Genomic DNA, 22,069 nt, shown 5'->3' on the forward strand with positions numbered 1-22,069 from the left:
TAAGGACCATCGTTATGTTGGAGGAAAAAGGGGGATGCTTGCAAGCCGAAGAACACCATCCCAACGTAAGAACGGGGTGGCAGTGTCATGTTGTGGAGTGGCTTTGGTGCAGGAGGACTGTGCTTCACAAATAGATGGCATCATGAGAAGGAAATTGTGTGGCTATATTGGAACATCTCAAGACATCAGTCAGGAAGTAAAGCTTGGTCGCAAATGGGTCTTCCAAATGGACAATGACCCCAAGCATACTTTCCAAAGTTGTTGGCGCAAAATGGCTTAAGGACAACAAAGTCAAGGTATTGGAGTGGCCATCACAAAGCCCTGACCTCAATTCCATAGAAAATGTGTGTGCAGAACTGAAAAAGCGTTTGCGAGCAAGGAGGCCTAAAAACCTGACTCCGTTACACCAGCTCTGTCAGGAGGAATGGGCCAAAATTCACCCAACTTATTGTGGGAAGCTTGTGGAAGGCTACGTGAAACGTTTGACCCAGGTTAAACAATTTAAAGGCGATGCTACCAAATACTAATTGAGTGTATGTAAACTTCTGACCCACTGGGAATGTGATGAATGAAATAAAAGCTGAAATAAATCATTCTCTCTACTATTATTCTGACATTTCACATTCTTAAAATAAAGTGGTGATCCTAACTGACCTAAGACAGGGAGTTTTTACTAGGATTAAATGTCAGGAATTGTGAAAAACTGTATTTGGCTAAGGTGTATGTAAACTTCTGACTTCAAATGTATATCTGTAGTAACCCTTGTTTTTTGTCCCTCTAAGGCCACMATCAACATTGTTTTCGACCGTGTAGGGAAGACTGATCCAGTGACRAGAGGGATTGAGATCACAGTTAACTACTTGGGCATTCAGTTTGATGTAGGCTTTTCCACATTCGCACGTACTCTCTCTCCCTCTCACTCACTCACTCACACAGTCACTCACACAGTCACAAAACATTTCCAGTTGTGTTARTAGCTGTCAGTTTATTAAAGTGTCGTTCTGCAGTACAGTTATTCCTGGTGACTGATTAATCTATTTCAACATTGTTTTACAGTCAGTTTAGGAAGTCCAAAAACCATAGTTGTGTTGGCATATTCTGTTGTCGCTCTAGTGTTCCTTACATATGCTCTCCTCTGCAGGTGAAGTTCTGGTCTCAGCACATCTCCTTTATCCTGGTGGGCATCATCATCGTCACTTCTATTAGAGGCCTTCTCATCACACTCACTAAGGTAAGTCATATACAGACAGGAAGTTGTCAGTCTACATAGGCATGTGACAATGTACCCTAACCCCAATCCTGTCTCTCTGTTTCTCTATAGTTCTTCTATGCCATCTCCAGCAGCAAGTCCTCCAATGTTATAGTGCTGGTCCTGGCTCAAATTATGGTCAGTATGTCATCTCTCTCTCGCTGTGTCCCTCCCTCGCTCTCTTTCTCTCTCTGCATCTCTCTCTGTGTCTCTCTATTCAATTCAAGGGGCTTTATTGGCATGGGAAACCAGTGAAATGGATATACAAAAGTGAAATAAACAATAAAAAGTGAACAGTAAATATTACATCTCTCTCTCCCCACTCTCTCTCTCTCTGTGTGTCTCTCTGTGTTGCTCTCTCACTCCCTGTGGTGTGCTCTCTCCCTGTGGCGCTCTCTCTCTGTCGGTCTCTCACTCTCTCTTTCTGTGTGTCTCTCTCGCTCTGTGTCTCTCGCTCTGTGTGTCTCTCGCTCTGTGTCTCTCTCTCGCTCTGTGTCTCTCGCTCGGCTCGTGTCCCGTCTCTCGCCTGTGTCTCTCTCTCGCTCTGTGTCCTCTCTCTCTCTCTGTGTCCTCTCTCGCTCTGTGTCTCTCTCTCGCTCTGTGTCTCTCTCTCGCTCTGTGTCTCTCTCTCACTCTGTGTCTCTCTCACTCTGTGTCTCTTCTTCTCGTGTCTCTCCGCTCTGTTCTCTGTATCTCCCTCGCTCTTGTGTGTTCTCGCTCTGTGTCTCTCGCTCTTGTCTCTCTCGTGTCTTTCGCTCGTGTCTCTCTCGCTCTGTGTCTCTCTCGCTCTGTGTCTCTCTCGCTCGTCCTCTCGCTCTAGTGTGTCTCTCTGTGTGTCTCTCTCGCTCTGTGTCTCGCTCTGTGTCTCTCTCGCTCTGTCATCGCTTCTGTGTCCTCTCGTCTGTCTCTCTCGCTCTGTGTCTCTCTCGCTCTGTCTCTCTCTGCTCTGTGTCCTCTCTTCGCTCTGTGTCTCTCTCGCTCTGTGTCTCTCTCTCTGTGTCTCTCGCTCTGTCTCTCTCTGTGTCCCTCTGCGTCTTTCTGTCTCTCTCTCTGCGTCTCTCAATTCAATTCAAGGGGCTTTAGTGGCATGGGAAACATTAGTGGCATGGGAAACAATGGATAAACAAAATGTAAATAAACAAAGTGAACAGTAAATATTATGTCTCTCTCTCTCTGTGTCTCTCAGGGGATGTACTTTGTGTCGTCGGTTCTCCTCATGAGGATGAGCATGCCTCTGGAGTATCGCTCCATCGTGACCGAAGTGCTGGGAGAGCTGCAGTTCAACTTCTACCATCGATGGTTCGACGTCATCTTCCTCGTCAGCGCCCTCTCCAGCATCCTCTTCCTCTACCTCGCCCACAAACAGGCACCCGAGAAGCACATGACACCCTAGCACATGACACCCTGACCCCAGTCTGAACTTGACCCTTAGGTTACCTTTTCCAACCTTTCCCTGGAGGCTTTGATTCTCTTGGATTTTTTTAAGAGAAGATGAAAATCCAGCTCTTCTGTGTGTGGTGGAGAGAAGCGCCTGACTTCCTGAATCTGGGATGGCCGACGTGTGGTCATGTCAATGGAGATTGGAGTCATGGAAGACTGGATTTTGTGTAATGTTGGGTTGAACGTGGGTGTAATGACTCATATAATGTAACTACAGTACTTGAAATCAGGACTTAATTGTTCTTTGCAAAAATGAAAATGGGATATTTTACGATGATGATGATGATGATGATGATGATGATGATATTTCATTGTGCTGTTGCCCCATTGGACAGAGGTTCTGTCTATCCTTAAATCAATCTGAGCAGAGCAGAACTGTCTAGTATACAGCACAGACCAGCTTCACTGCAACAGTAGCTTGTTTTGTGAACGGGGTTGTAAATATGTGTTACACTCTATTTTTGACAAACAGAATGATCATTTTAAATGTAACACGTCTACCAGTATCCCCAAATGTCCATGATGCTATTGGTTAGCGTATTTCCTGATGTCCAGCCTGTACATGCCATGTACCTGGGGTGGCGTGCATATCTACTGTATTTATTCTACCAAGACAGATGGGAAGGCTTCAGAATAAACCAATTTATGTGGTCATTAATGAGTTAGTTATCCATTACTCTGTTCCCTTTTATTTTAATCAGTAAGTACTGCAATGCCCCTATAAATACACCACTTATAAACAGGCATCTGGTCCAGGATCATTTATTCTCGTTGTGAGAGCAGTATTTGACATCAGAGCAGAAAGACAATGGCTCTTGGCGTACGCTAAAACAAATAAAATGTACTTGATCATTTTAATGATATTTAAAAGACAGCATTATTATTAAGGTGTAGTACAGTAGGCCTCTCTCACTATGGTTACTGTTCCAGTTAAACACATTGAACTGGCATTACTAGTGTTCTCGGTCTACATTGCAGGTGTTCGTAATGAGATTATACTGATCCATACGCTGGTTGGATAACAGTGCTATCTAACTGATCAATACAGTTATACATTAATGGCTATTTATTGCTATTTTCAACTGATTTGCATTGATACCTAAAAGCAGCCTCTGTAATCGGAATGTATTACGTTTGATCAGAGTTCTTGAGCAGAGATACCTGCATTATCCAGCATGGTGCACATGTTGATGGGAGACAGAAAAAGTCTTAACAGGATTTTTTTTCTCATTGATGACTTCTCAGAGTCTCTCATCAACGCTCGAGCAAGATGATGCTGCTGATGACACAGATGGAGTCTATGAGAGAGAAAGAGAGTCATATATTTTTCTGTAATAGAACTGTGGGAAAATACAATTGCTACAAACTTGCTTTTAACTACTTTGGCTTGACTGGATAATTTGGATCTAGTTTAGAAGCTACCAAGGCACTCAAGGAACACATTTCTGTTAGGTCACTCACCCTATCTCGTGCCTGGTGCGGCGTGGTGTCTGTCTCAGCAGCCTCCTCCTCTTCCTCCTCTTGGACCTCCTCCAGAGTGGCTGGGGTGTCTATCTGGGCTGGTGTGTGGCTCCGTGCTAGAGACGGGGACGGGACTGGGGATGGGGACCTGGCTTGGGACGAGGGGACGAAGAGCTGAGGAGTGATGGCCACCTCTTTGGCTTTGAAGTGGTCGTTGGCCTGCTTCCCGGCAACTAGGAGTACCAGCGAGCTGCCACTCTTACGGATCAACCCCACCACTTGCTCGTGACTGCTCTGCTCCACATTCACACCGTCCACCTCCACCACCATGTCTTCGTCCTCTAGACCAGCCTTGTCCGCGGCTCCACCCTTCACCACCTTACAGAGAAGACATCAAGAGGTGAGCTGAGTTGTGAATGGTTTGGAAGGTTAACAACAGTTGACAGTTGCTGAATGACAGGAGTGTTTCAGAGGTACGGAATTGAGGCTAGCATGTGCTTTGCCTCTTGATCTTCCCCATAGTAGTTAATGTATTTGGGATGCCTTCTCTTGTCTGTTAGGCTACCTGTTGGATATACAGTGCTAGTCAAAATTTTGGACACACCTACTCATTCAAGGGTTTTTCTTTATTTTTACTATTTTCTACATTGTAGAATAATAGTGAAGACATCAAAACTATGAAATAACACATGGAATTATGTAGTAACCAAGAATGTGTTAAACAAATCAAAATATATTTTAGATTCTTCAAAGCAGCCACCCTTTGCCTTGATGACAGCTTTGCACACTGTTGGCAACCAGCTTCACCTGGAATGCTTTTCCAACAGTCTTGAAGGAGTTCCCACATATGCTGAGCACTTATTGGCTGCTTTTCCTTCACTCTGTGGTCCAACTCATCCCAAACCATCTCAATTGGGTTGAGGTCGGTTGATTGTAGAGGTCAGGACATCTGATGCAGCACTTCAGCACTCTCCTTCTTGGTCAAATAGCCCTTACACAGCCTGGAGGTGTGTTGGATCATTTTCCTGTTGAAAAACAAATTATAGTCCCACTAAGCGCAAACCAGATGGGATGGCATATCACTGAAGAATTCTGTGGTAGTCACTGGTTAAGTGTGCCTTGAATTCTAATAAATCACTGACAGTGTCACCAGCAAAGCCCCCCCCCCCCCCCCCCCACTATCACACCTCCTCCTCCATGCTTCACGGTGGGAACCACACATGCAGAGATCATCCGTTCACGTAATCTGCCTCACAAAGACTGATCAGACCAAAGGACAGATTTCCACCGGTCTAATGTCCATTACTCATGTTTCTTGGCCCAAGCAAGTCTCTTCTTGATATTGGTGTCCTTTAGTAGTGTCTTGAATCACGCAGTCTCCTCTGAACAGTTGATGTTGAGATGTGTCTGTTACTTGAAGTCATTGAAGCATTTATTTGGGCTGCACTTCCTGAGACTGGTAACTCTAATGAACGTATCCTCTGCAGCAGAGGTAACTCTGGGTCTTCCTTTCCTGTGGCGGTCCTCATGAGAGCCAGTTTCATCTTAGCGCTTGAAGGTTTTTGCGACTGCACTTTCAAAGTTCTTCACATATTCTGGATTGACTGACCTTCATGTCTTAAAGTAACGACAGACTGTAATTTCTCTGCTTATTTGAGCTGTTCTTTGCTATGTGGACTTGGTCTTTTACCAAATAGGGTTGTTACACAGAAGATAGCCCTATCTTGTCACAACACAACTTATTGGCTGAAACGCAAGGAATTCCACAAATGTACTTTTAACAAGACACACCTGTTAATTGAAATRCATTCCAGGTGATTACCTTGAAGCTGGTTGAGAGAATGCCAAGAGTGCAAAGATGTCAGCAAGGCAAAGGGTGGCTACATTGTTTTTATTTGTTTAACACATTTTTGGTTGCTACATGATTCTGTGTTATTTCATAGTTTTCATGTTGTCACTGTTATTCTACAAACTTTGGACTGGTACTGTAGGTAGGTGCTCTGTTCATTGTACTTACCTCTTTGATATACTGGCCAAAGACTCCCTGTATACCGTTGAGGTGGAAGCCGTACCCGGCGGAGGTCTTCTCCATCTTGCACAGCTTGAGGAGGTCTGTGGTAACAGGGGCCGGGGCTGGKGCCGGAGCTGGGGCCTGGGACGGGGCCGGGGCCGGCACGCACTCTGGGTAGCTGGGTGGAGGGGTTGCTGGAAGGAGGGATTCCATAATCTCTTCCAAGCAGAACAGAGGAGAAACGCCTCCCTGTGGAAGATCACAATTAATCTCAGACCTATATCTCAATCCACACAGTAGTCTTCTTTACTGCACTTCTGTTTCTGGACAGTTCCTGAGCCTGTATACACTATGAAATGACTGTCCCTCAGCCTTGATGTTTTTCAACTTTAGAAGGCTTTTTAAATGGTCTTTAAAGTGCAAAACGGCATTTGGCAGAAGTAAATTAATCAGCCAACATGAATATAAGTGAACAGCTTCCAAGCAATACGACTGATAAATAGCTAACAATTTAGCTACATAGACTCTGAGTTTACCTTGTATCTTTATTGAACTTTTATTTCAATCTTTGCACTGTCTCTATGCACACTCACAGGGCTCTACACACACACACACACACACACACACACACACACACACACACACACACACACAAACACAAACATACTCCAAGAAAGGCATTTCACTGTACTTGTGGATGTGACATTAAAACCTGAACTTGATATATATATATCTTAAATGACTGGGTTTTCACGAGTTTGATGACATAATTGTGAAGCATTTTCAAAAGATTAGTGGATGTGATCTGGAAGTAAAGCGTAAAGGGCAGTAACTTTCACAGGGTGTTCAAACAGTTTCTCAGCGTTGTGGTGCTCATCAGTATCAGCTACAGCTTCATTATAATCCAAAAGGAAAAGCTGATCCTAGATCAGATGTGTAGACCAATGTGCTTGAGCCAACTCCTATGACTGTTGTTTCATACATTTATTTCCTAAATCCAATGAGAAAGATTGATCCCAGAACCCTCACCATCTTGTAGAGCGTGTCAGTGTCTTCATCGACCACCAGGAGGCAGCACTTGTTGCCACACTGCCTGATCCTGTCCACCACCTGCTCATGGCTGCAGCCATCCACTTCCACACCCTCCACGGCAACCAGCCTGTCCATCTCCTTTAATCCCRCCCTCTCGGCTGGGCTACCCCTGTCAATGTCCCTGATGAAGTGGCCTGCAGGTAGGATGATATTAAGATGGTGTTATTGCATAAAATTATGCAGACAGATGGCTATTGTTGTTGGTGAATAGTTTAATAGTGATGATCCTATGTGGCTATTAGCAGATGTGTTGTTATAAGACATTATAAGGGGTTCATACACGCGTATGAAAAGTCATTATAACCGCATCATAATGCATTATACCTGTTTGCTTATAGTAGTGTAACCAAGTTTTTCTTTGGATACCTACTGAACATCCAAATTCACACACCATACAAACACACAGACCTGTCTTGTTAGGCTCAGTCCTTAGGAAGTATCCATAGCCGTCTGATCCTTTGACCAAGTCTGCGATGCGTGGCTTCAGTGGGAGGAGCTTCACGGTGGCTAGCCCTGCCCCTATCATGATGTGTTTTATCTTGTAGAACCTGTCTGTGTCCTCATCCACCAATAGGAGCATGACGCTGCTGCCTGATGCCTTGACCTGACACAGATGTCACAACGGGCTCATTCGGGCGGGTGCAAAGTTAAATAACATTTAGATCGAAATTAACAGAAGAAGAGTAAACATTCTTATCTGTCATGTAGAATAAAGACTTATGACATATCTTGCCTAAACGTAACCAATCACATTTGTTTCTKCCCTCAAGGCTGAGTTGCCCAGGGAAACCAAATGGAATTAACACTGATTTGCCAAATGATCACTGTCCTGACTCCTGTATTCTGAGTGAACAAAATGCGTTGACAGGCTGTAGAATAATATGCCAGATATTAAAGTTAAAAGTTAACCACAGAGTAGTGTAAATAAGGACTGAACCCTGACCTTTTCAACTATCTGGTCATGAGTGGCGTTCTCCGTGTTCTCCCCGTTGACCTCTATCAGGCGGTCGTTGGTCTTGACCCCTGCACTCGCGGCCACACCCCCTGGGGCCACCTCTGTCATGAACATGCCCACGTCACCTGGGACAGGAAATGGAGGAAAGAAAATGTAGTTTAAAATCACAATCCTAAATTCATTATCATTGGACATAAAGAAGACAGGAATGTATGTTAAGGGCCCACGCCATGTGAGACGAAGATAATGTGTTCATTTGATGCTTGATCAACAAGCAAAACTATTTAATAAGAATCCTCAGAGATTACAATAATTGCTGTTGTCAGTTTGGTTCTTCTCTCTTATCAGCAATATCACAATCAAAGAGATAACCAAAGTAATTATGTGTGTGTGTGTATGTGCGTGCGTGTCCCACCCCTCTCATCTTTGACAGAGCGCAAAGAGAAGCCGTAGCCCCCGCTGGACTTGGCCAGGTAGCAGAGTTTGGGTTTGGGCGCCCCTCCTCCCACCCCGTTCATGGCGTGCTGGGTGGGTGTGGCGGGTGGGTCAGACAGGTCCACCCCCTTAGTCTTAGCCTGCTTGTAGGATGCCACATCCAGAACGTGGAAGGTGACAGATGCACCGCTCTCCTTCACCAGGTCCACTACCTAACCCAGGACACACAGCACAGGAGAAAGAGATGGGACAAAGTATGGTATGCTGCTACAGTAGTACAGTACTTATTGCTACATGTGTTCTCTAGTAATTCCACATTTACCTAACTTAAACTGGTACCTTAACACAGGCACTTTAAAGAACTTGATAGGTGTGAACAATATAAGCAGACAAGGTTATTACCATACTATTACTATATTGCCTACACCTTTATAATTTCAATACAGTAAAAAAAGAGGGAGGGTCTAGGGCTTATGTGGAATCGGACAACTGCTAGCCCTGTCAGTTCCCCCTCCCCCTCCTCACCCGTGAGTGGTCCATTTCGTCCACATAGGTTCCGTTGACCCGGAGGATGCGGTCTCCGTCCTTCAAACCCACCAGCGTGGCCGGGCTGCCCCTCTCCAGGTTCCTGATCAGGTGGCCATCCTCTCCTTGCTCCACCCTCAAGAAGAAGCCAAAACTTTGACCTGGCTTCTTACTCAGCACTATCACCCTCGGCCTGTACCCAGCCATGTCCTGCAACAGAGACCACAGGGTATGAATACAATACAAAACACACACACACACACACACACACTGGTGAGCACATTCACTCTCTGTTTTTACCCTGCCATGTCTTGTAATACAGACAAGAATGTGAGAGTGCTGACACACAAACCTACCTTCTCTTCCCTACCCCCCCAAAAAATGTCTGACCCTCAAATAATCCGCTGTGTGTATCAGTGGTAAACCCCATTCTATCTAATCTTAATGTCTGAAACGTCCCCCGCTGTCTTGAARGAGTTCCCACATATGCTGAGCACTTGTTGGCTGCTTTTCCTTCACTCTGTGGTCCAACTCATCCCAAACCATCTCAATTGGGTTGAGGTCAGGTGATTGTGGAGGCCAGGTCATCTGATGCAGCACTTCAGCACTCCTTCTTGGTCAAATAGCCCTTACACAGCCTGGATGTGTGTTGTGGATCATTGTCCTGTTGAAAAACAAAATGATAGTCCCACTAAGTGCAAACCAGATGGGATGGCATATCGCTGCAGAATGCTGTGGTAGCCATGCTGGTTAAGTGTGCCTTGAATTCTAAATAAATCACAGACAGTGTCACCAGCAAAGCACCCCCACACCATCACACCTTTTCCTCCATGCTTCACGGTGGGAACCAAACATGCGGAGATTATCCGTTCACGTACTCTGTGTCTCACAAACACACAGCGGTTGGAACCAAAAATCTAAAATTTGGACTCATCAGACCAAAGGACATGTCCATTTCTCGTGTTTCTTGGCCCAAGCAAGTCTCTTCTTATTGGTGTACTTTAGTAATGGTTTCTTTGCAGCAATTCGACCATGAAGGCCTCATTCACGCAGTTTCCTCTGAACAGTTGATGTTGAGAGGTGTCTGTTACTTGAACTCTGTGAAGCATTTATTTGGGCTGCAATCTGAGGTGCAGTTAATTTCCGATTGGCAACTGATTGGCTCAAACGCATTAAGAAGGAAAGAAATTACACAAATGAACTTTTAACAAGGCACACCCGTTACTTGAAATGCATTCCAGGTGACTACCTCATGAAGCTGTTTGAGAGAATGCCAAGATTGTGCAAATCTGTCATCAAGGCAAAGGGTGGCTACTTTTTTGGTTACTACATGATTCTATATGTGTTACCTCATAGTTTTGATGTCTTCTATTATTTTACTATGTAGAAAATTGTAAAGATAAAGAAAAACCCAGGAATGAGTAAGTGTGTCCAAGCTTTTGAATGGTACTGGAGCTATACCAGTGGAGGCTGGTGAGGGGAGGACGGCTCATAATAATGGCTGGAACGGAGCGAATGAAATGGCATCAGACACATGCTTGTAAAAACCATGTGTTTAAAACCATTCCACCGATTCTGCTCCAGCCATTACCACAAGCTCATCCTCCCAATTAAGGTGCCACCAACCTCCTGTGAGCTATACTGTAGCAACTCATAGGTATGTCCTGTACAGCAACGTCACCATCAGATAAATTGCAGTAAATCGGGTGTGGAGTGGAACATTTGCACAGCAGAAATCTGATTGCCGATATAACAGGGATATAAACACATATATTAAAAGACTAGATATCCCGTAGAGATAAGAGACCACATAGGTCAGTGTAGGGTTGGGCTGAATGTCATTGATTACACTGATACTTTACTGACAAGAGATCTCTAGAGAGTGTATTCTGCGAACCATTACGGTGAATCCCTAACTCGCACAATCACGCACACGCACACAGACACAGCACGATCTACACTCGTGTTTTAATAGTGTAGCAAAGTGCTGATAGCTCTAGAAGAAGGTTAACCTGCTATGCTACCTCTCCCGTGGCCATGGGTTGTTAATGGTTAACAGCAGCCAGGGCCAGCTGAAGGTGCGAAGGGCTCTTTAAACTGGAATGTGTGAATTTGACCCCCCAATAAAGATTGTCATCATGAGAATCCTTGTAATGTTTATTGTGTCTGTTATCACAGAGAGAAAGTAAGACGTGACGGACGTGTGTGTGTGTGTTAAGGTGTAGTGTAAGTCTGTGCTGTGTGCTGATATTTGTCTGTTCCCACATTTTGCTAATCTAGTTCTATCATTTGATCCTTGACACAGTCACTGTAGACTGCTGTTTTTAGGGAGACTGTTTCCTGGAAGTAGATGCAGTCCTATAAACTAACCCAAGATGACAATTACCAAGGAAACACCATCTACATTGAGTGGAACCATGATCCTTTCCCAAGAGATTGAATCGTCATTGTGGGGGCGCATGTCACGTACTAACCCCAAAGTCTCCTGTATCGTTATTTGGAGCCCCTCTATTCACTGCACCTGTGTCTCTGTTGTTGCTCTATGTCTCCATGTGAGTAATTTAGCAGACACTCTTATCCAGAGAAACTTACAGGAGCAATTTGGGTAAAAAAGTTAGGTGAAAAATCTATCTTATTTTTCTATTTGGCTCAGGGATTTGAACCAGTGACCTTTCAGTTACTGGTCCAACGTTCTTAACCGCTACGCCACCTACAGTTGAAGTGGGAAGTTTTTACATGCACCTTAGCCAAATACATTTAAACTCAGTTTTTCACAATTCCTGACATTTAATCCCAGTAAAAATTCCCTGTTTTAGTTCAGTTAGGATCACCACTTTATTTTAAGAATGTGAAATGTCAGAATAATAGTAGAGAATGATTTATTTCAGCTTTTATTTCTTTGATCACATTCCTAGTGGGTCAGAAGTTTAATTTGTTTAACTTGGGTCAAACAATACATCCACGTAATTTTCCTACCTCATGATGCCATCTATTTTGTGTAGTGCACCAAAGCACCCCCACAACATGATGCTACCACCCCTGTACTTTATGGTTGGGATGGTATTCTTTGGCTTGCAAGCCTTCCCCTTTTTCCTCCAACCATAACGATGGTCATTGTTGCCAAACAGTTCCATTTTTGTTTCATCAGACCAGAGGAAAGTTCTTCAAAAATACTATCTTTGTCCCCATGTGCAGTTGCAAACCGTAGTCTGGCTTTTTTATGGCGGTTTCGGAGCAGTGGCTTCTTCCCTGCTGTGCGGCGTTTCAGGTTATGTCGATATAGGACTCGTTTTACTGTGGATATAGATACTGTTGTTTCCTCCAGCATCTTCACAMGGTCCTTTGCTGTTGTTCTGGGATTGATTTGCACTTTTCGCACCAACGTATGTTCATCTCTAGGMGACAGAACGCGTCTCCTTCCTGAGCRGTATGAYRGCTGCGTGGTCCCRTGGTGTTTATACTTATGTACTATTGTTTGTACAGATGAACGTGGTACCTTCAGGCGTTTGGAAATTGCTCCCAAGGATGAACCAGACTTGTGGAGATCTCCAATTTTCTTTCTGAGGTCTTGGCTGATTTCTTTTAATTTTCCAATGATGTCAAGCAAAGAGGCACTCAGTTTGAAGGTAGGCCCTGAAATACATCCACAGGTACACCTCCAATTGACTCAAATGATGTCAATTAGCTTATCAGAAGCTTCTAAAGCCATGACATCATATTCTGGAATTTTCCAAGCTGTTGACTGTGCTAAAGGCACAGTCAACTTAATGTATGTAAACTTCTGACCCACTGGAATTGTGATACAGTGAATTATAAGTGAAATAATCTGTCTTTAAACAATTTTTGGAAAAATTACTTGTGTCATGCACAAAGTAGATGTCCTAACTGACTTGCCATAACTATAGTTTGTTAACAAGAAATTTGTGGAGTGGTTGAAAAACAGGTTTTAATGACTCCAACCTAAGTGTCTGTAAACTTCCGACTTTAACCGTATGTCCATCATAGTCACAGTCTTAAACACCTGCCATTGCCCAACACCACACATAAGATAACCAGTGCATGTGATATCAAAACACTGAGCAAATAGTAGAATTGATCATGTATAGCACAAATATAGCATTAATTAGCAACAAAAGCTAAGTAACCAAACATAATATTTAGGTGATTCATTTGATAGACCACAACAATAGGAGAAATAGTAGAACATTCACTCACGTGCTCCTGTCCCAGTCCCAGTCCAGAGGAGGATCTTCAGTTGTGTTAGGGTGGTATCTCTATCTGTTTCTTCCCACTTTCTTTCTCTCTCTCTCGCTCTTGCTCGCTCTCTCTCATTTCATTCCTCCCACCTCCTCTCTCTCGTTCTCCCTCTCTCTCTCTCTCTGAAGGACTTTGACAGGTCAAAGTTGGACCTAAAGGCTGAGTTATTTAACAGTGTCTCGTGGCAGGAGCATCTTGGGAGACACATGTCTAAACAGCCCAGTCCAGGTATCCCTTTAAAACCACCGTGTTAATCACAACCCAGTAATCTGTTTAGAATGGTCAAAGGTGACAGAGGAGGGTGGAGAAAGCTGCTGACAATGTCAAGGATCAAGGCTTGGCAACGTCACCACAACAACCCAATAACAACAACAATAGCAGTAATGATGGGTTAATGGGAGCAAAGACTGGCTGACTGGGCGTATTGCCTGGATGGAAGAATTCCATGCTTTATGGTGGAAATGCGCTTATCTGTGGAATAGTCCTCCAGTATAGTATGCTTTATCTCCAAAACTATAGTGTGTAATGTATATTTATATCAGCAAATCAATAAATATAACCATAGGCAATAGGCATGTCTTGATGCCTCTATAGCCAGTCTTAGATATAATGGTTGGTTGATTGATCTGTGAAGACTGTTATTCTCAGGCAGTGGAGGCTGGTGGAAGGAGCTATAGGAGAATGGGCTCTGTGTAATGGCTGGAATGGAATAAATGGAACTGTATCAAACACATAGAAACCACCGTTCCGTTCATTCTATTCCAGCCATTACAAAGAGCCCATCCTCCTATAGCTCCTCCCACCAGCCACCACTGTTGTCAGGTGAGCCAGTTTGGTAGTACTGGTCTGCTTCTTGCTCACTGACACTATAAGCCCAGACACACAGCTTGTCCGATCAACAATATCTAAACGCATCTCAACTCAGTTATCAGTTCGGCAATCAAAAATACCATCTTTTGACAATGTAGTTTTGGAGTTTAGGGTTTGAAGGACTGTTATAATTGGACATGGACCATTATGTACCTTGCAGAAGGGAATCTGGGTCCATGTAACAAAGGGAKTTTGAGAACATTTCTCATTTCAACTGATCTCTGCCACCTGCTGTCAAGGGAGGATTCAAAATGATTCCCTCAAGAGGAAAGCCATTTGTAAGACAACTGCCTCCCAGAAAAATATTTGATTTTAGTGATACGGGATTGAAGATAATGAGACAGCGAGGATGAGAGGGAGAATAAGAGATGTGCGTTAATAGGTGTGTGTTTGTGTCGGTTAGGTCAGAGACAGAGAGTCTGATGGGCAAGAGCTGGCTGCTGGTCAGTCACATGGTGTCTGTTGACACACACACACACACAGACTGGTGAGGAATGAGGCTCCAGACGCAGGTGTGTGTCCCTGGGGTAAACATTAGAGACCGGATGGTGATTGTGCAGCCAGAGCGAGAGAGACAGGTGACCCTCTGGCCAAGCAGGTACTCAGCAGGGGCCTGTAGCTGTGTTTGTACAGATTGATGTGAGGGGCACAGGACAGGAGACATGCAGGGCCAGCAAACTGACAGTGTGTCTGAGAGAGACAGAGATCCTCTTCAGCTTGACCAAACACTACTGCCTGACTTATTTCACTATTCATAACCCTCTACGCATGTGTGTGTGTGTGGTGTGTGTGTGTGCGCACATATGTGGATACAGAGACACCAAGTCTCATCAGATTCAACCAATGGTTGAGTGTGTTTGTGTCAGAAACAGGGTCCATTTCTGCTACAAAATTGAGTCATTGTATTGGTATAAATCTAAAGTACTTCACTCTAGTTGGACGTCTGTCTGGAGTATGGTACATGAACGTATTTATCATTTCTACACATCGCCCTCACACTATCTCAGATCAGAGATGCACTTATTCTCAACCTTTCATCGTGCTTTAATCATTCCAGCAGGTGGCGTCAATACCGTTACACCCTCTGGGTGTAATCAGCATATTTTCGTCATATCAGAGAGAGACCATGATGAATAACATTCCTCCCAGAGAGAGACCATGATGAATAACACTCCTCCCAGAAAGAAACCATGATGAATAACACTCCTCTCAGAGAGAGACCATGACGAATAACACTCCTCCCAGAGAGAGAGACCATGATGAATAACACTATTTCCAGAGAGAGATGACCATGCAATGAATAACACTATTTCCCAGAGAGAGAGACCATGATGAATAACACTATTTCCAGAGAGAGAGACCCATTGATGAAATAACACTATTTCCAGAGAGAGAGACCATGATGAAAAACATTCCTCTACAGAGAGAAGACCATATGGAATGAACACTATTTCCAGAAGAAGAGAGACCATGATGAATAACACTATTTCCAGAGAGAGAACATGATGAAAAACCATCCTCTCAGAGAGAGACCATGATGAATAACACTATTCCAGAGAGAAGAGACCAATGAATGAAAAAATACATTCTCTTCAGAGAGAGAGACCATGATGAATACACTATTTCCAGAGAGAAGCCATGATGAAAACATTCCTCTCAGAGAGAGACCATGATGAATTACACTCCTCTCAGAGAGAAAGACCATGATGAATAAATTTCCTCTCAGAGAGAACCAATTTGAATAACATTCCTTCCAGAGAGAGAGACCATGATGAATACATTCCCTCAGAGAGAGACCATGATGAATAACATTCCTCTCAGAGCAGAGACCATGATGAATAACACTCCTTCCCAGAGAGAGAGACCATGATGAATAAACATTCCCTCAGAGAGAGACCATGATGATAACATCCTCTCAGAGCGAGACCATGATGAAACATAACACATCCTCCCAGAGAGAGGCAAGAGATAAACACTCCTCCAGAGAGAAGAGACCATGATGGAAAACATCTCCTCTCAGAGAGACGACCAATGTGATATAACATTCCTTCCAGAGAGAGAGACCATGATGAATAACATTCCTCCTCGAGAAGGAGAGACCATGATGAATAACACTCCTCCACAGAGTAGAGAGAGAGAGACCATGATGATATAACATCCTCCCAGGAGAGATACTGAGAGAGAGAGAGAAGAGACCATGATGAATAATACATCCTCCGAGAGAGAGACATCGAGAGAGCAGACATGAGAATAAATTCCTCCAGAGAGAGATGAGAGACCCATGATGAATAACACTCCTCCCAGAGAGAGAGAGAGAGAGAGAACAGTATGATAATAACACTCCTCCAGAGAGAAGAGAGAGAGAAAGACCATGATGATAACACTCTCCCAGAGAGAAGAGAGAGAGCCATGATGAATAACACTCTCCCAAGAGAGAAGAGAGAGAGAGACATGATGAATAACTCCTCCCAGAGAGAAGAGGAGAGACCATGATGAATAACACTTCTCCCAGAGAGAGAGAGAGAGAGAGACCCATGGAATGGCAATAAGCACTCTCCAGAGAGAGAGAGAGAAGGACCATGATGAATAACCTCCTCCCTATAGGAGAAGACATTGATGATTAACATTCCTCCAGAGAGAGCACCATGATGGAATAACATTCTCCCGGAGAGGAGAGAGAGACCATGATGAATAACACTCCTCCCGAGAGACCGATGAATAACCATTCTCCAGAGAGAGAGAGACCATGTGAATAACAATTCCTCCAAGAGACACCATGATGAATAACATTCCTCCCAGAGAGAGAGACCTGATGAATAGCACATCCTCCCAGAGAGACACCATGATGAATAACACTCCTCCCAGAGAGACACCATATGAGTAACATTCCTCCCAGAGAGACACCAATGTGAATAACATTCCTTCCAGAGGACACCATGATGAATAACATTCTCCCAGAGAGACACCATGAGATTAGTAAACATTCCTCCCAGAGAGACACCAATGTGAATAACATTCCCCCAGAGAAGACACCATGATAATACATTCCTCCCAGAGAGACACCATGATGATAACATCCTCCCAGAGAGACACCATGATTAGTAACATTCCTCCAGAGAGACACCAATGTGGAATAACATTCCTCCCAGAGAGACACCATGATTAGTAACATTCCTCCCAGAGAGACACCTGATGAATACACTTCCTCCCAGAGAGACACCATGATTAGAATCATTCTTCCAGAGAGACACATGTGAAATAACATTCTCCCAGAGAGACACCACATTAATAACATTCCTCCAGAGAGACAGCCATGATGAATAACATTCCTCCCAGAGAGACACCATGATGAATAACATTCTCCCAGAGAGAACCATGATGAATATCACTCCTCCCAGAGAGAGAGACCATGATGAATAACATTCCTCCCAGAGAGACACCAATGTTAATAACATTCCTCCCAGAAGACACCATGATTAGTAACATTCCTCCCAGAGAGACACCAATGTGAATAAACATTCCTCCCAGAAGACACCATGATGAATAACATTCCTCCCAGAGAGACACCAATGTGAATAACTTCCTCCCAGAGGAACCATGATGAATATCATTCCTCCCAGAGAGAGAGACCAATGATGAATAACATTCCTCCCAGAGAGACACCATGATGAATAACATTCCTCCCAGAGAGAGAGACCATGATGAATAACATTCCTCCAGAGAGACACCATGATGAATAACATTCCTCCCAGAGAGAGAGACCATGATGAATAACATTCCTCCCAGAGAGAGACACCAATGTGAATAACATTCCTCCAGAGAGACACCATGATGAATAACATTCCTCCCAGAGAGACACCATGATGAGTAACATTCCTCCAGAGAGACACCAATGTGAATAACATTCCTCCCAGAGAGACACCAATGTGAATAACATTCCTCCCAGAGAGACACCAATGTGAATAAACATTCCTCCAGAGAGACACCATATGAATAACATTCCTCCCAGAGAGACACATTATGAAGTAACATTCCTCCCAGAGAGACACCATTATGAAAACATTCCTCCCAGAGAGACACCATTATGAATAACATTCCTCCAGAGAGACACCATTATGAATAACACTCCTCTCAGAGAGAGACCGTGATGAATTACACTTCCCAATATGTAGCAGTCATCTCACTCACCTCACTCACTCACTCACTCACTCACTCACTCACTCACTCACTCACTCACTCACTCACTCACTCACTCACTTACTCACTCACTCACTCACTCACTCACTCACTCACTCACTCACTCACTTACTCACTCACTCACTCTCCTTTGATTGGCATTCTCATTGGGTTGTTTATGTGGGTAATTGCACCTGCAGATTGACTGGCTGGCTGCATATTGAACTGGGGTAATTAAAGCTTTGGATAGATTGGGTTCTGCGGTCTGGAGAAGTAATATACAATCATCGTTCTCTCTGAGGGAGAGCAGTTTGCGTTCATATAACCCCACCACAGGCCTTTGGATGAGTCTCTTCTCTGCAGAGCAATAACATGCCTCAGCAGGCAGCTATCTGCTACTGTAGAACAGGTCCTTTGATTATAATACAGCAGGTGTTACGGCCAATCCAGCGGCCCATTCATCTCTGCCTGCTTTTAAGGGACACGGTGCAGGGAAGCCATGCGGAAAATAAATAGCTTGTTCCATTGGAAGTGAGTTGATGGAATAATGGGTCTTAGCCTATATAACAATAGTTTATTTTTGTCATTCTAATCTATGGAATGCATAAACATCTGTGTAGGCCCACTTCCTTGATGGGAAAAGCATTGTGTGATAGGCTAAACTGTGTGTTGTGAGACATGGATAGGCTGCATTTCACACATGAAATAACAATCTATGTCAAGTTTCATATCTACCTTGGGAGATGATTAAATTACAGTATCAATATATAGATCTTTTGAAGTCATAAAGTAGAAGCGATTGTAATAACCGAGGCCCTGCAATATTGAGCCCTGTAGACCGCTTACTCATTTTGAAATCTGAGCTTGTAAAATCAATGTGTTTTCTTTATTCACCACTTGAGGGAGCCACTGGAGTGCTCTGTTCAACCTGTCATTCATAACTTTCTACCCGAGTCAGAGGACCGTTGTCCTCCACCCCCAAACGCGGCTGCAAACAGACTCGACTACCAATCCTCTACTTCCCATAGCCGTGGAAGTAGGGGTGCTGAGGGTGCTGCAGCACCCACTGAAAAATCTGAATTGAAAAAAAATATTAAGATATATATATATATATTTTTTTCAGTCAGGTCATTCACGGCCACAACTTGTGGACTTGATTACGTGCTGCTGTGCGGTTTGTTGCTAACGTTACTTTGCTACCTGCCAACTTTACAGTTTTTATTTTTTAATTATCGTTTTGTATTTTTATTTTTCCCTCGCTCGACTTTTTTCATTCAACTTTTTCACCCTGGACACTTTATCTGGACATGGTTCTACAGGACCTCCACCAGCCGAAGCTAAGTAGTAACATTAACATTATGCCTTCTAATTGCAGTTACTGTTCTCATAATAGACAGGAGAACGATCGCCTTATGGTGAGGATAGCCGTGCTGCAAGCCCAGCTTCAGAAGCAATAGTTAGGCAAGGGTCATTTGCCCCATAGGCAGGGCTCTAACTCTTCTAGCTCCACAAGGAGATAGGGTGCAGGCCAGGCAACAGGCTGTGCCACCAGTAAGTACAGATAGTAGTATAAATCCCCTCGCACAGTCCCCGCAGCTGGACAATTTTCTCATGGCTTCTGGAAGGAAATGCTGTAGCCTTCTCTGGTCTCTCCTCCACCCGTTACGGGGTCTGAGATGCCAAAGCCTCCCACCATTAGCTCTGACAAATTGAAAACCCTAGTTATTGGCGACTCCATTACCCGCAGTATTAGACTTAAAAAGAATCATCCAGCGATCATACACTGTTTACCAGGGGGCAGGGCTACCGACGTTAAGGCTAATCTGAAGATGGGGCTGGCTAAGGCTAAAACTGGCGAGTGTAGAGAGTATAGGGATATTGTTATCCACGTCGGCACCATCGATGTTAGGATGAAACAGTCAGAGGTCACCAAGCACAACATAGCTTCAGCGTGTAAATCAGCTAGAACGATGTCGGCATCGAGTAATTGTCTCTAGCCCCCTCCCAGTTAGGGGGAGTGATGAGCTCTACAGCAGAGTCTCACAACTCAATCRCTGGTTGAAAACTGTTTTCTGCCCCTCCCAAAAGATAACATTTGTAGATAATTGGCCCTCTTTCTGGGACTTACCCACAAACAGGACCAAGACTGGCCTGTTGAAGAGTGACGGACTCCATCCTAGCTGGAGGAGTGCTAGACAGGGCTCTAACTCCCCTAGCTCCACAATGAGATAGGGTGCAGGCCAGGCAGCAGGCTGTTAGGCAGCGTGCCAGCTTTGTGGAGTCTGCCACTAGCACAGTCAGTATAGTCAGCTCAGCAATCCTCATTGAGACCGTGTCCGTTCCTCGATCTAGGTTGGGCAAAAATAAACATGGTGGTGTTCGCTCTAGCAATCTCACTGGAATAAAGACCTCCTCCATTCCTGCCATTATTGAAAGAGATTGTGATATCTCACATCTCAAAATAGGACTACTTAATATTAGATCCCTCACTTCCAAGGCAGTTATAGTCAATGAACTAATCACTGATCATAATCTTGATGTGATTGGCCTGACTGAAACATGGCTTAAGCCTGATGAATTTACTGTGTTAAATGGGGCSTCTCCTCCAGGTTACATTAGTGACCATATCACTCACGTATCCCGCAAAGGTGGAGGTGTTGCTCACATTTACGATGGCAAATTTCAAATAACAAAAAAACAAATGACTGCATTTTCGTCTTTTGAGCTTCTAGTCATGAAATCTATGCAGTCTACTCAATCACTTTTTATAGCTACTGTTTACAGGCCTCCTGGACCGTACACAGCATTCCTCACTGAGTTCCCTGAATTCATATCGGACCTTGGAGTCATGGCAGATAAATTGACATTTTTGGTGACTTTAATATTCACATGGAAAAGTCCACAGACCCACTCCAAAAGKCTTTCAGAGCCATCAWCGACTCAGTGGGTTTTGTCCAACATGTCTCCGGACCTACTCACTGCCACAGTCATACTCTGGACCTAGTTTTGTCCCGTGGAATAAATGTTGTGGATCTTAATGTTTTTCCTCATAATGATTTCTGCCAATGGAACAGGCCGCCACAAAAATGGGCAGTGGATGTCCGGATTGGGATCGCCGTTCCGGGCCTGTCGTTTGGTCATCCAGACTGGAAGATCTGGGCAGTAACGTAGGCAGATGTTAACAACGCACACACAATCACAAAATATATAATTAMATTTCTTCCCAAATGAGCGGCGTTGTGGCACTGAGTGATGGTTGTATTGGAAACTTGTTTATGGCTTGGCTCTATCACTTCCTAAGTGTCAAAATAAATTAAATAGGGGCCTCCCGGGTGGCGCAGTGGTCTAGGGCTAGCTGCGCCACCAGAGTCTCTGGGTTCGCGCCCAGGCTCTGTCGCAGCCGGCCGCGACCGGGAGGTCCGTGGGGCGACGCACAATTGGCATAGCGTGGTTGGAGGCGCGCTGTGTTAAGAAGCAGTGCGGCTTGGTTGGGTTGTGCTTCGGAGGACGCATGGCTTTCGACCTTCGTCTCTCCCGAGCCCTTACGGGAGTTGTAGCGATGAGACAAGATAGTAATTACTAGCGATTGGATACCACG

At 44.3% G+C, this 22,069-nt stretch overlaps 2 protein-coding genes across 3 annotated transcripts in view; one reads left to right on the forward strand and one right to left on the reverse strand.

Moving 5' to 3' along the window:
- Positions 1-3,085, forward strand: part of si:ch73-390b10.2 (Golgi pH regulator) — a 12,590-nt gene extending 9,505 nt beyond the window's left edge. Inside the window, exons 11-14 of the mRNA XM_070448763.1 lie at positions 783-878; positions 1,142-1,231; positions 1,322-1,387; positions 2,436-3,085. Of these exons, the coding sequence (XP_070304864.1) occupies positions 783-878; positions 1,142-1,231; positions 1,322-1,387; positions 2,436-2,642 (459 nt within the window). The 3' untranslated portion in view covers positions 2,643-3,085. The remainder of the gene's footprint in view (positions 1-782; positions 879-1,141; positions 1,232-1,321; positions 1,388-2,435) is intronic.
- A 350-nt stretch (positions 3,086-3,435) lies between these two features.
- On the reverse strand, positions 3,436-13,639 carry LOC111979212 (Na(+)/H(+) exchange regulatory cofactor NHE-RF3). Of its 2 annotated transcripts, none has more exons than XM_024009598.3 (9): positions 13,384-13,639; positions 9,169-9,378; positions 8,624-8,855; positions 8,197-8,333; positions 7,662-7,857; positions 7,191-7,387; positions 6,168-6,410; positions 4,151-4,528; positions 3,436-3,987 (listed from the first exon to the last, which is right to left on the reverse strand). In XM_024009598.3, the coding sequence occupies exons 2-9, from the start codon at positions 9,373-9,375 to the stop codon at positions 3,931-3,933; spliced, it is 1,647 nt and encodes a 548-aa protein (XP_023865366.1). In that variant the 5' UTR covers positions 9,376-9,378; positions 13,384-13,639; the 3' UTR covers positions 3,436-3,930. The 2 variants fall into 2 exon arrangements, with proteins under 2 accessions (XP_023865366.1, XP_023865369.1); XM_024009601.2 differs by lacking the exon at positions 13,384-13,639 and adding an exon at positions 9,525-9,581.
- Positions 13,640-22,069: the final 8,430 nt, after the last annotated feature.

This window comes from Salvelinus sp. IW2-2015, linkage group LG2 (genome assembly GCF_002910315.2).
Source record: "Salvelinus sp. IW2-2015 linkage group LG2, ASM291031v2, whole genome shotgun sequence".
Lineage (NCBI taxonomy): Eukaryota > Metazoa > Chordata > Actinopteri > Salmoniformes > Salmonidae > Salvelinus > Salvelinus sp. IW2-2015.